At 39.5% G+C, this 14165-nt stretch overlaps 1 protein-coding gene across 6 annotated transcripts in view; it reads left to right on the forward strand.

Annotated features, from left to right (window-relative positions):
• The first annotated feature begins 2293 nt into the window (after nt 1-2293).
• Nucleotides 2294-14165, forward strand: part of CROT (carnitine O-octanoyltransferase) — a 70233-nt gene continuing 58361 nt past the window's right edge. Inside the window, exons 1-7 of one of the 6 annotated variants that reach the window (XM_082632751.1) lie at nt 2329-2801; nt 2952-3015; nt 3267-3356; nt 5915-6050; nt 9576-9700; nt 11150-11331; nt 11503-11627. In XM_082632751.1, the coding sequence (XP_082488877.1) occupies nt 5936-6050; nt 9576-9700; nt 11150-11331; nt 11503-11627 (547 nt within the window). In that variant the 5' untranslated portion in view covers nt 2329-2801; nt 2952-3015; nt 3267-3356; nt 5915-5935. Of the gene's footprint in view, nt 3016-3266; nt 3357-5914; nt 6051-9575; nt 9701-11149; nt 11332-11502; nt 11628-14165 lie in introns of all 6 variants that reach the window. The other 5 variants (XM_082632750.1, XR_014295032.1, XM_082632752.1 and 2 more) reach the window with 5 other exon arrangements.

Raw genomic sequence — 14165 nt, forward strand, 5'->3', positions numbered from 1 at the left:
GAGGCCCACGTACCGCAAAAAAAAAAAAAAAAAAAAAAAAAAAAAAAAAAAAAAAAATAAGAAAATATCACAGAATTATTTCTTCAATATGTTCATTTTATACATTGGGATGAAAGTAGATTAAAGATCTGTCTCATAGATTAGAGCTATTTATACTACAACTCATTGCTTCTTAGAGCCACAAGTCTTAGCAGTAAACTAGCTATGCAGATCAAAATGTAAATTTCTGGTTTTTTTAAACTTTTTATGGTGGAACTTATCCAGACTTGTCTATAAGATTTTGTCTATAGACTTGTCTACAAAGAGCTTTTTCTATTTGTGGTATACTGAGAAAGAGCTACATAGGATTAAAAATGAAAGATCTCATGGGAGTAAAAATGAAAGATCTTTTATGGCAACTTAAAAACCTTATTATCACCACTTGTAATACTTACAAGTTTTTCTCTAGAAAAATATTTTGACTCAACAATCAAATTTTAATCTTGGGACAACTTCTTGTTATCAATATATGTCATGTGCCTCACTAGCCACTATCACCCACTCCACTCTAAGAGATGAAAACTAGTTCAAATTTAACCTGAACAGAACATAATTTGGAATCTGCCAATAAAACACATATTATGTATTTTGAAGAAAAACAAATCATTTTAAAATATATGCTTTGGGGGATTATTAGTACATCTGCTTATCAGTATATTTTTTTTTTTTTTTTTTTTTTTTTTTTGCGGTATGCGGGCCTCTCACTGCCGTGGCCTCCCCCGTTGCGGAGCACAGGCTCCGGACGCGCAGGCCCAGCGGCCATGGCTCACGGGCCCAGCCGCCCCGCGGCATATGGGATCCTCCCAGACCGGGGCACGAACCCGCATCCCCTGCATCGGCAGGCGGACTCTCAACCACTGCGCCACCAGGGAGGCCCTCGGTATATTTTTAAAATCACCTTTTCTCTCCCTGCATACCCAAGTCTCTGTTCCACTCCTTTTCACTCAGTACCACAGGTTTTTCTCTTTCTAAGAATCCAGGAATCTTTACAGAAATATCTTGTTTCCCTTTAAATAAACATTAAGACTAGGAGAGAGGCAGTGAAGCTAAGTGACCCTAAAGCACCCACAGTCATTAAACATGCATAAACTTTAAGAGGTGCCAAAATTCACTAGGAAGGAAAAAAAAAATACAGTGAAGGTTTTTTGACTATTTTTAAAATTCTGTTTAAGAATAATATCTTGTAAGCCAATTTGAACATTATCCAGAACACAGAACTTAAATACTATGAGAGAAAAGTTCTTTACCGCACCTTCAGAAATTACTACTACAACTTTACAATGCCTTATCTGAAAACTTTTTTGGCCCGATATATTTCAGAATTCAGAACTTTTATCGGAGAAGTGTGTCTGCCACATATTAAGTAACATCTCCAGCAAGTGCGGAAGTTGCACTGTAACCAAACTTATTAATATTTCTGTAGAGAACTTATGAATATTCACACCAAATGAATATTCAGTTATACATAGCCTCAGTTCCCTTCTGGTCAGATTTTACTATTAAGGGACTTAGGAAAGACAGATAAAGGACCTGTAATGACACGTTAATTTGGAATCCAGTTATTTATATTTGATATCCAGTTCAGAGCCACTGTAAACTATTTGTCTTTTCTTCCACAAAAATGAAAGTGTATTTAGAATGAAAAATGAAACAGTATATTTCAGGAGGTAAATGTAAAAATGATTTGCCTGTGAAAGTAAGTTAACTATATTATGATCTTCCTCTAGAACTTGCCTAGTTCCCTCTGGTTAAAAACTTCATTTCTTGGTGCGATAGTAAGAGACATCAGGTCAACCTCAAGCTTGCAGTGTGAGTCCTGGGGGCTTGGAGGACCTTGGGCAGCATGGAGACCTGTGGAAAGGTAGGGAAGCCCCGAAAAAGCAGAGGGCTGCAGCCTCTCTACGCTGGGCAAATTTCAGCCTCAGTGGATGAAGGAAAAGAGAGGTCAAGTAGGGATTTATGTGGTTACTGTTCTCTTCCTAGGACACGGAGTGAAGAATAGGATTCCTTTTTAAGGCGCTGGTATACATTCTTACTTGGGGGTTACAAAAAGCGTCACACGCGGAACGGGGTAAGAGAGGCTGGTAAGCCATAGGTGGGGCTAGAAGAGGAACAGGTGAAACTGGGCCATCTGTTCCTACATCAGTTCCAGACGGTTAGGTAACTGCGTGAGCGGAGCACGGCCCTTAGCGCCCTCCGTGTCCCTGGCAATGCGCTGACCTCCCCCGGCAGCAAGCAGTTGACTGTTGTCGGGCTATGTTTGGACTGTTCCTCTCGTCCGCCCAGCCGACCCTTTCCGGTGCCCGCAGCCTAGAACCCTGCCCCCGACGGAGGACGGGAGGCGGAGCTAGGTCGCACCAGAGAGCAGGCCCGGCCCGCCCCCGCCGCCTTCAAGTACGCGGGGGGGTGGGAGAAGGAACCGTCGCGGCTTCCCAGCCAATCACCGTTATCCAGTGCCCGTGGGGCGGGACCCTCGCGGCTCTCCGTCCAATTGCCGCTCCGGGGCGGCCTCAGGGAAGCACGCCTGCGCAGCTGTGCGGTGCGGCGGAGTTTATCAGCCGCTGGGGGTCGGGGCTAGCCAGCTGTTGGAGTAGCGCTCTTTCCCTCCCTCCCTCACGTCTTTCTCCCTCCCTCCCTTCTTCCTCCCTCCTTCCCCCGCTAACCCTTCGCGGGTGGGGAAAAGTTAAAGCGTTAGAAGAGCGTCAGAGTTGCCAGGACTGGCGGGGATGGCGTCAGGCATCTCGCTTGCCGGGGTCTGAGAGGTATCCTTGAGGCTGGGCCGCTAGGCTGGGCCGTCGTGGTGCTTGGTTGAATTTCTCTCACCTGGTGGCTTCTGGAGTATGCGGAGCTGCCTTTGCGTTGGTGGGAGGAGTCTCCGACCTCTCGTCGACCTCTGCTCCTTCTGTTTCTAGAGCCAAGCTTTGAACTTGCAGCCCTGCGACAAAGCGCCGGCACCAGGTACCCGGGCACCGGGAGGTACATCGTTTCTGGGGACTGTCCCATGGAAGGGGGTGTAGTTGTCCTAGTAGTTAACCCAGTTAATAGTGTAGTAATTTTTATCCAGCTTTCTGGCAGCTGGACTGTTTGCGTGTGTTTGCTGTGATTGCCAAAAGTTTGAGGCTTGGGGCTTCCAACCCCTAAGTTGTCTGTCTTCCACCTTCTTTTACTAGTTTCTGTTGATTTTTTACCCCTGCAATTGTTAAACTTGTTTTTCTTCCTGCCCACAGTCACCAGCCCAGTTCAAATCTCTGTGATTCCAAAACAGATTTGTTGCAACACGCTCTTGGCAGTCCTAAACAATTGATCTTGGTGTACCGGTATGTGAAAATCTATTTATTTTACTTGTTTCTGTTTCTTGTTTACCTGATTCTGTTTTTCTACTTTGAGTTTACATCTTATTGCTCCCAGGAGGCCCACTGTAATTAAATCCAGCGTCATCATTTTCTTAATGCATTTGTAGGTTATTTTAGAATTGTATTATTTAATCTTTGTGATTGAGAGTTCAAAACAATCTTCCATGAAAGAATCTGATAATTCCTATTTTTACTGTGTACCTTTTGGTGAGTTAAGACTAGTGAGTATGGTACTGGTAGTCGTGGTCTCAGATTCCTAGAGTCTAGTGAGTGGCAGGGATGTATACAGAGAATAGCTTATTTTTTCTGTATATGTGTGTTAGTTTCCTATTGCTACCATAACAATTTATCACCAACCTAACAGTTAAAAAAACACAAACTTATTAACTAGCAGCTCTGTAGGTGGGAGGTCTCTGTAGGTTTAGCTGGGTACGCTGCTTAGGATCTCACAAAGCTGAAATAAAAGTTTGTTGGTCTGGGCTTTCTGAGGGAGAATCCATTTCCAGGCTCATTGAAGTTGTTGGCAGAATTAATTTCCATGCAGTTGTAGGACCGAGGTTCCAGTTTCCTTACTGGCTGTCAGCTGGGGCCTATCTCAGTTCCACAAGACCACCTGCATTTTCAAAGCCAGATGGCACCTCCAATCCTTTTCATGTTTTTAATCTCCCTGACTAGTCTTCTGCTACCTCCTGGAGAAAGCTTTCTGGTCCAGAGGGCTCAAGTGATTATATTAGGCCCACCTGGATAACCTCCCTACTTCAAATAAGGTCAATTGTGCAATAACACCATCACAGTCAAGGAAGTGCTAATCTCATATTCACAGGTTCTGCGTATTAGAGGGGGCAGAATCATGGGGGCCGCTTACAGAAATTCTACGTAGCCTGATATGGTTGTCTCAAAGCTAGATTATTTTTACAGTGCAGTTTTGCAGGTATTTAAAAAAAAAAACAAAACCCTAACAACAACTCTGTCTGCTTATTTGAGTATCCTCTCTACAGATGAAGAAATTCAGGTAAAGTTATTTGTGCAGGGGCATATGGCTAGAAAATGGCGAGTTGGTATTTGGACCCAGATCTACATTTCTATTAGATCTAAAGGCGTGTTTGTGGATCGTCAAAGTGAAGTGCTTCTTCCTATTTAGATAGGAAGAAGCAGAGGAATTGAGATCTTTGTTGTACCTCATTTTTGGGTTATATTAGTGGTGTAGGCTAAGCTCTTCTCCCCTAACAAAGAAAGCCAAACTACAATGGCATAAATAAAAGATCTTTTTTTTTTTTTTTGATACATCTAGAAGAAGCAGTCCAGGGCTAGTAGGAAGATACTGACAGCCTCAATACCTGGCTCCCGTAAATGGGTACAAAGTGCTGTTCTAGTTGGGACTTTCCTGATAGGCAGTGAGGAGGAGAGAAAGCACAGGAGAACACCTGTAGTTCCTTACAGGTGAATGATCTGGAGGCAACATACACATCGCAAAGCCATACTGAGCTCCAAGGGAGAGTAGGAAAGATACAGCTATATGGCTGTCTACCCAGCTGAAACTCAGGATTCTGTTAAGAAAGAAGGGGGAAAGTTATATTGGCTGAAAACAGTCTCTGCCACACCATTGTTTTTTATAATGTTTTACTCTATAACTTTCTGAGTGGAATATTTTGTTTGGCTTTGCTATTAGTTTTAACAGGTAGTATTTGAAAGGACAGGAAATTCTTATTCAATATTAATGTTTCTTCATTTCTCAACTGCTATTTTAATATATAATTTATAAAGGCTTCTTTGAGGAGTCTCTTTATTCACATTTTGTATTACTTTGATTTTTCTGAAAATTAATACATCTGTGGAAAATGTACAAGATTGCTTTGGGATACTTGAGATCATTCTGTTTAGGCCTCACACCACTGCAGGGTTAGGTTACAGCTGCCTGTCATATGACTTATGTACTCTGTAACATTTTGTAACTCTATAGTTGGATGACTCTTCCACAGCTTTTCATATTTTCCTCTTCAAAGTTCTTTCTCTCAGCCCATTATCCTTTTCTACACATCTGAATTCTACCTACCCATTTAGACCTCACCCACTATCATGTAGCCTTTGTATGGGAGGAAGATTGTGGTCACACAGGTGTGGATTTGAGTTGTTGGTTTGACCTTAGGCAATTTACTAAGTCTCTCTGAGTTTTGACTTCTTAGGTAAAATGGCAGTGAACGCCACCTTTCAGAGATAGTATGAATATGAGAGAGGTAACACATTTTCTATAATACTTGTTGCAGTACTTGGCAAATAGTAGGTGCTCAATAAATGATAATTATACTGGTCTTACTGATCACTCCTTGACCTCTAGCACTTTTGAGCTACACTTTTTTTTTTTTTTAATTGGTTTTCTCTCTCTGACAAGTTCATGAATTCCTAAGGACTAAGACCAAGTCCTAAATATACTGTGGTCACTAAATAGTGATGTAGTGAGTTGGGACTAGCATCTAAAAGAATATTTATGAAATTGAATTATGAGGGCTTTTTTTTTTCTTTAGTGTTCCTGTTGTGATCGCATCATGGAAAATCAGTTGGCTAAATCAAGTGAAGAAAGAACATTTCAGTACCAGGATTCTCTTCCATCACTGCCTGTTCCTTCACTTGAAGAATCATTAAAGAAATACCTTGAATCAGGTATGTTTGTAATCTTTTAGCATATATTAATATTGCTGGCAACTTAGAAAACTGCGAAATTGTTAGAAGTTGATGAGGGTCTAATTGCTTTTTCCTCTAGGCTTATGATAATTAAAATTATCCTTAAAATGTCCAAAACGTTTCTGTCTTTCTCTCTCATGTTAATTTTTCCATAGTTTAAAAAGCCAGGTAGTACTTTTAGGCTTACAGTAAGTCGTAGTCCTCTGCCTCATTTCCCCCACTGCCAATCCCACGCTCTTAGGCAAGCATTTTGGAATATTTTATCTGCTTCTTGTGTTTACCTCCAGATTTAAACTAACATCCTTTTTTTTTTTAATAATAATTTATTTATTTATTTATTTTTGGCTGTGTTGGGTCTTCGTTTCTGTGTGAGGGCTTTCTCCGGTTGCGGCAAGCGGGGGCCACTCTTTATTGTGGTGCGCGGGCCTCTCACTATCGCGGCCTCTCTTGTTGCGGACAACAGGCTCCAGACGCGCAGGCTCAGTAGTTGTGGCTCACGGGCCTAGTTGCTCCTTGGCATGTGGGATCTTCCCAGACCAGGGTTCAAACACGTGTCCCCTGCATTGGCAGGCAGACTCTCAACCACTGCACCACAAGGGAAGCCCTAAACTAACATTCTTATACTACTATTTCTTGGATTTTTTTTTTTTTTAGTTGTAGATGTTATATATTAGTCCCTAAAAAGATGTAGGTTTAGCTGTCCTACACCCTCTAACCTCCACCTTCGCTTCCCAACGTTTATGCAATCTAACATATCCCCATTTTCCCTCTCATTTTCTCAGTGTAGTTGTAAGAAATCACCATTTGCAGTTAGATTAGTGTTCACCTGATATAAATCAGTATTTACCCAAATTAATTTACCTGACCATTGAGGGTTTGTGGTTATGCAATTATTCACAAGAGACCCATTCAGTGTACAGTACTTTGATTACCTTTTTGCTGCATTTTTGGGTTTTTCCTCATTTTTCATTTGCTTAGTATGCTTTGTATCCACAACTAATTCACTCCCAAATACTTCACTACACCTAAAATCCCTGAATCCATTTAAGTACATAGGATAGCCCCTCAGTTTTATTTCTTCTTGGAGACATCCCTCCTGGGGCCCCCTACCTTCTTGTTCCAATCAGTGTTCACTTTTTTCAAGCTGGCTGGACAACGCTTACCCCAGGGCTCTCGTGTAACCATCATCCTGGCGGTTCTCTTCACCTCTGTTTCCTGTGTTGTATTCCATGGTTCCTGGGTTCTGTCTTCCTCTTTTATTCCCTTATTTTGGTGAAGTACATCTTCAGTAGCTATTTGAGAAAGGGTGTCTGGGAGGAAAATAATGTTATGACCTAAACATGTATTTATGCTACTCATACTTGATTGTTTGGCTGAGTATAGAATTCTGGGTTGGAAATGACTTTTTCTTAAGTTTTGAAGTCACTGTTCGTTTGCTCCTCTTGAGAAATCTGATGCCATTCTGGTATTTGATCCTATATATGTGATCTGTTGTTTTTCACTCCCTGGATGTATTTGGAAAGCTTTTCTTTATCCCTGTTATTCTGAATATCTCAGTGATGTCCCATGGTGTGTAGGTTTTGTCATTTATTTCTCTGAACACTCAGTGGGTCCCTTCCATTTAAAAAGTCATATTCTTCAGTTCTAGGAAATTTTAAAAATTTCATTTCCTTGATAGTTTTCTCCTCCCTTCTTTTCTTTTTCTGAGAGCAACTCCTATTACTTGGATCTGGGTCCTTCTGGGTGAAGCTTTTAATTAAAAAGTTGTTTTCCTTTCATTTTTAGTGCCTGTCCCTTTTTGGTCCATTTACTGTTTGATATCATTAGTCCTTTTTTGGTTTGTTCTGCTCTCTGACTGTTATGTTAGTGGCTTTCCTCAAATATCTGGCAATCCTTAGTCATTCATATTTGAGTCAGACCCTAAGAAGCTGACTGGGAGCTCCGTGTGCGTGGGTAGACCTTGACGACAAGTGGGCCTTATAATGAGCCTTGAAGGGTAATAGGGCAGAGATCTAGCAGCTCCACTGGGACATATCCAAATACCAGTACTCCTTTCTCGTGGACCGATTGATTAATCAGCTTCCCCAAAGAAGAATTCTCTCATCTTTTGTTGTGAAGGCATAAGCCTGACTGTTAATATTTTGGGAGCTGAGTGGAGAGGGGCGCAGGAGGGCTTATTGTTCTGGTGTGCACTTTCATTGTAATCCCTCTTTTTAAAATATGAGCTAGAATCCACGTATTCTGCTTGTTTGGTACAACTTCTCCTAAGAGTAAACCTTCAGATTTCTAGTGCCATTGGGAAGGAGTTACCTGGCTTTCTAGGATGGAGAAGATCTACAGGGACGTATGTGGATGGGCTGGTTGTCTGCCTCTTTTACCGATGTTGAAGCAGTCGTCCTTTCTTCAGCCTCACTTTGGCCCTTTCCTTTAGAAGTCCATGTGTCTTGAATTCTTGAATTTTCCTGGGGTTCTGCTGCAGGAGTTGGCTTGCTTGTTGGTTTGCACCTAACCCTCCCCTGTCTCCCACTACATTCCACTTTCCAGGCTGTCGGTGCTTTCTCCATTCTGCGGTCAGTCACCATTTTCCCACATGTTTTCTAATTTGTAAAATGTTAACTTGTCTGCTGTCCTCTCTTCTTTCATTTTCTATGTCCTTAAGAATTTATGCCTTTTTAATTACTCTCATTTTAGTGAGTTTCTAGAAGTGAAGATAAATTTATGACCTTAGTTCCCTTTGTTTAATTGGAAGCCCTCTGATTTTTCTTTTTAATTCTTTTTTCACACCTACTTTCATCTTGGAATTCTAGTTTCTTTTTAAAAAAATTCACTGATTATTCACTTGTGCTCTCTGAATGCAGCTATTTAAATTAACTTTAAGAGAAGACTTTGAAGTGACAAAAATAAAACAAAAGGAAGATATTAATGTCCCTTGATTTCTAATTTACTTTCATTTATAGCTTAATTTTCAGAACACTTGGTTTTCAGGGACTAGGACCCCTGTATACTTTGTGTGTGTGTCTGTGTGTGAGGGAAATCGTTATTGGCCAGAAGGGACCCTACACTGCTCTGGGAAGGCTTTACACTTAAATTTACATACATATTGCACTTACATTGATAATGTTTAAGGATCTGCTTCAACATTAGTGGAAAGAAGCTTTAATTTCTCTCAGTTATGGCTAAACAGGATTTACTTTCCTATTGGACTAGTAGCTAGATGATAGTCCTATATGTCATTTTAACTGTCATCATCTAGAATGATTTTTAAATAATTTGGGGGAAGTAGTTAGCAGACTACATAGTATCCACTGTTTTATTTTTTCCAGTATTTTGCATTATTGCTTTTCAGCCATTTTCATGTTGTAAACTCTATTATAATTTAGTGGACTGCTCTAATACATAAGTGTTTTATATAACTGAGTCAAGATTTGTGTAAGCAATAATAATTGAGGTGAGTTTGTGGTACTTGATATCTAAGTACTTTAATGCATATTTTTTTCTTTATAGTAAAGCCATTTGCAAATGAAGAAGAATATAAGAAAACTGAAGCAATTGTCCAAAAATTTCAAAATGGTATTGGAGAAAAATTGCAGCAGAAATTACTTGAAAGGGCAAAAGAAAAAAGAAATTGGGTATTTATGTTATTGTACTTAGAATATTGATACTTAATGAAAAATAGAAGTGTATCTGGCTTTCACTTTTAAATTATTACTGTACTGTAAAATCCTTTTAGTTATTGTTGTCTTTATCATCATCCAAAAGAATGAGTGAATTGTTTAACTCTGGGCAGCTTTAAGTAAGCGTTGTGTGTCGGCTCCTCTCCTATTGGGGAACCTGTTGACATGCAAAGTTCCTGGGACCAGTGATTCTGATTCAGTATCTCTGGAATGGGGGCCCAGAGATCCTTATTTTCACAACTACTCCATGTGGTTCTGATGCAGGTCATCTGTAGACCATGCTTGAGAAAAACACTTTGCGCAGATAATCAAAGTCCCACAACACTAAAATAAACATCACATTGGTGGCATACAAATATTTAAACAGTACGTAGGAGAAAAGGGGCATTATAAAACTGGAGTGGAGAATGGTTATAAGTATTCTATGTTTCAGTTAGATAGATTGAGGAGACAGTGGTTTCATAATTACTGAGGATGTCAGTAATTTGCCACAAGGAATCTTCTTTGACTTTTTCATCTTAACTACTCTGCTTCTGTAGTACAAACCAGAGGATGAGTTTTCATAATTTAAGATATTGCCTTAATCTAGAAATACTGATTGTAACTGTCATTTAGTTGTAGAAATAAAAAGCAAGCTGATCTTCTCATTGTCCTTTGATACCTATGATGGAATAATAAAATTTTATACCTCAAGATGCCTTTTTTCTCAATCTTGAGCCTTGAGTGACTTTAATTAAATTAGGGTAAAGGTAAAGAAGTTGTTCTGCCTGTATCCTTTTCACTTATATCTTTTTCCAAATGACTGATTATAGTTTATAACATCAAATTCTTCAAAAAGAGCTCCAGGTAATTTGGTGACATTCAGTTACTTATACATGAAATTCAATTGCATGTCATGAAAGAGGGATGCATAGAAAGTGGTGTCAGTGAAAAATCCAAATTAGTTTTAAGCCTACTGAAAAGTTTTCATATTTCTATGAAAAAGGAAATAGGAAAATTATAAGTGCCTTAATAATTGTTATAATTGAGGATTTGTTGAATATCTATTGTACCCCAGGTACTCTGAGAAAACACACCTAGAGTACTTTGTCGGGTACTCCTGGTACTCTGAGTACTTGGTGATTTCAGTATGATCGGTCTGAAGGTGTTTGTTTCAGTGCTTTCTTGTTTGTTTTTGATAATGTAGTTGAACTGAATAGTACTTAATTCAGATCCCATAATTCTGAAAGAAAGAAATGATCACAGTACCATTTTTTAATATCTGTGATGATTTAAAACACAACATGTTTTTAAGTGTTGAAGACTAATTAAAGAAAAAAGGACAAATAGAGGTTTTTTCCCCCCAGCAGTTACACACTGAAGTATTATCAGTAACATTAGGCTGATGTTCTTAATTTCTTTTAGCTGGAAGACTGGTGGCTAAATGTTGCCTACCTGGATGTTCGTATACCATCACAACTGCATGTCAACTTTGGGGGTGCTGCAAGCCATATTGAACACTACTGGCCTCCAAAGGAAGGCACGCAATTGGAAAGAGGAAGTATAAGTCTTTGGCATATCTTGAACTACTGGCAGCTATTAAGAAAGTAAGGATAGTTACGTCAGTTTGTTTACATATTTACCCAAGGTCTCAGGTCGCACAATGTTGAGAAGCTTAACTTACTCATATGGGGATGAATACTATAGGTGTGACTGTTTGGTTTATAAATTTTATAATGATTTCTTGGTCAATATACTTTTTTGGTTTGTTTTAATAGAGAAAAATTGCCTGTTCATAAAGTTGGAAATACTCCTCTAGATATGAATCAATTCCGAATGCTGTTTTCCACCTGCAAGGTTCCAGGAATTACTAGAGATTCAGTTATTAATTATTTTAGGACTGGTAAGTAGAAAACAAACACATGTAAAAGCATTGGAATTTGGGTAGTTTTGCTGCAGTTTCTTCTGTGATGCTGTGGAACATACTTTTTTTTTTTTTTTGGCTGCTCCGTGTGCCTTGTGAGATATTAGTTCCCTGATCAGGGATAGAACCTGGGCCCACAGCAGTGAAAGTGCCGAGTCCTAACCACTGGACCACAAAGAATTCCCATGACACTGTGGAACATACTTTTTTTTTTTTAATTTGGAACATACTGTTTTGAAAAATATTTCTTACTGGATTTTGACTAATCAGAAGCTTTCTATGAACCTTTTCTTTCAGTCATAGTGATTAGCTGGAAGTAATTTGTGGGAATGGATTTTTTGAAACTGTCTTACATGGTTCTGTACAAACCTGTTGCTTATGTTGCATCATTTGAGAGTTTAAATTTTAGTTAAAGAGTAGAATTATGAATCAGTTTTAGGAGATCTGGAGCATATGATCTGGATCCTTTCTACCCTCATTTCTTATCTGAATTCTCTTTTTGAGTGTTTGTATGTGCTCATCATGTCCCACTTGTCTTTGTGAGTATGCTTTCCTCCCCTCAACCCACCCCTCTTCTTCGTATGAGGTAAGAGCCTGATACCAATCTTCTTGAAGGCACATGAGTTCAGACTGACCCATCAAAGTTTTTGTTTTTACAGTTAGTTTAATGGTGCTTTCTGCTTGGTGTCCTAGCATATCTTCAAAGGGAAAATTCTGTTGTAGTAACTGCTGGTTTCCAGTTACTTCTGGAACTTTTCTTATAAATTTGATAACATAGTTTATATTACTGCAGAATGTCATTATGAATGGGTATTTTTCTTATATAAAATTTTATTTAAAAGTAAAATTTCAATACCCAATTTTGCTTGTAGTGTGAGAAGTATAAGTTTACTTTCATGTAGAACTCAACTTCTTGTGTGTAAAACTCTGTAGGAGCTTGAGATATTTAATGTCCTTAAGACCAGACACATTTACCTTGATGTTGCAAGAGAAAGAATTAAAAGAAAGAATTAGGAACCTGGTTATTTATGGCATAAAGTTGAACGTCCAAATGTGAATTGAAAAGATGAACAGGAGGGCTTCCCTGGGCTTCCCTGGTGGCGCAGTGGTTGAGAGTCCGACTGCCGATGCAGGGGACACTGGTTCATGCCCCGGTCTGGGAAGATCCCACATGCCGCGGAGCGGCTGGGCCCGTGAGCCATGGCCACTGAGCCTGCGCGTCCGGAGCCTGTGCTCCGCAACGGGAGAGGCCACAACAGTGAGAGGCCCGTGTACTGCAAAAAAAAAAAAAAAGAAAAGAAAAGTTGAACAGGAGAAAATTGATAGGAGAAGAGTAGTAGCAAATAGAAATAATATGCATATTAGTTAAGAACTATTATCAGTAGACCTGGCTTTGAATTCAATCTTTTATCACTTAGTACTTATGTCTTTAGATAAGTTAAGTTCTTTAAGTAACAGTGCATAGGGTGGGGATTCATTAATTTAATAATGTACTTCTTGATACAGTGGTTTAAGCTGTCATGGTTAGTATGTTCTTGAACTTACAGTTAGTTGAAGAGGTGCAAATAGGGATAAAGCTGAGGGAATCAGTAAACATGAAAAAATATCGTAGAGTTTGTGACAAATGCTATATAGAGAATTCAAATCACATGAGTAACTGGGTGGCTGTTTTAGATTAGGTCATCAGGGAAGACCTCACTGAGGATCTGAATAATAAGATGATCTGGCACAGTTTTTTGCTTTTCATTTTTGTTTTTGTTTAGTTCAGCTTGTTGTTGGTGGTGGAGGTGGTGGTGGGGTGTGTGTGTGTGTGTGTGTGTGTGTGTTGAGGGGGGAATCTTCTGGGCATGAATAAACTTGGCATGTTCGAAGGGCAATGTGGATGGAACAGAGTAGTAGGCAAGAAGGAGGGGGCGGATTGTAAAGATGTAAAAGAGTCTGGATCATATAGTACTGTGTAAGCCAACTAAGGTTTTTTGGCTTTTATTTAAAATGTGATTAGATACTATTAGTGGGTTTTGACCAAGAGAGTGATGTGAACAGTTTATGTTTTAAAAAAGATAATTCTGCCTGCTGTTTGAAGAATAAATTAAGAGAGAGACATGTAGCAGCAGGGAGATGAATTAGAAGCTTGTTTTAGTAGTCCCAGTGAGCCATAACAATGACTTGTCCTAGGGTGGTAGCATGGAGGTGGTGAATAGTTACTAGATTCTGGAGATATTTTGGATATGGAGTAAGCAGAATTATTCATAGATTGGTTGTGAGATGTGAGAGAAAAAGAGGAATCAGATGACCTCAAGTTACTGGGCTTGAGAAGTTAACGGGGTAGATAGGTGTGTTGGTTCATGAGGTGGGGAAAACTGGGAGGAAATATTTAGGGAAGAAAATAAAGAGTTCCCTAGACTGCACTGAATTTAAGATGCCTTTTAGACATCTAAGTAGAAATGTAAATAAGCAGTTGGGTACAGAGTTTGGGGTACTGGGGAGAATTCAGGACTGCAGATAAAGATTTAGGAG

This window comes from Mesoplodon mirus, assembly GCF_964341445.2.
Source record: "Mesoplodon mirus genome assembly, chromosome: 9".
Classification (NCBI taxonomy): Eukaryota; Metazoa; Chordata; class Mammalia; order Artiodactyla; family Ziphiidae; genus Mesoplodon; species Mesoplodon mirus.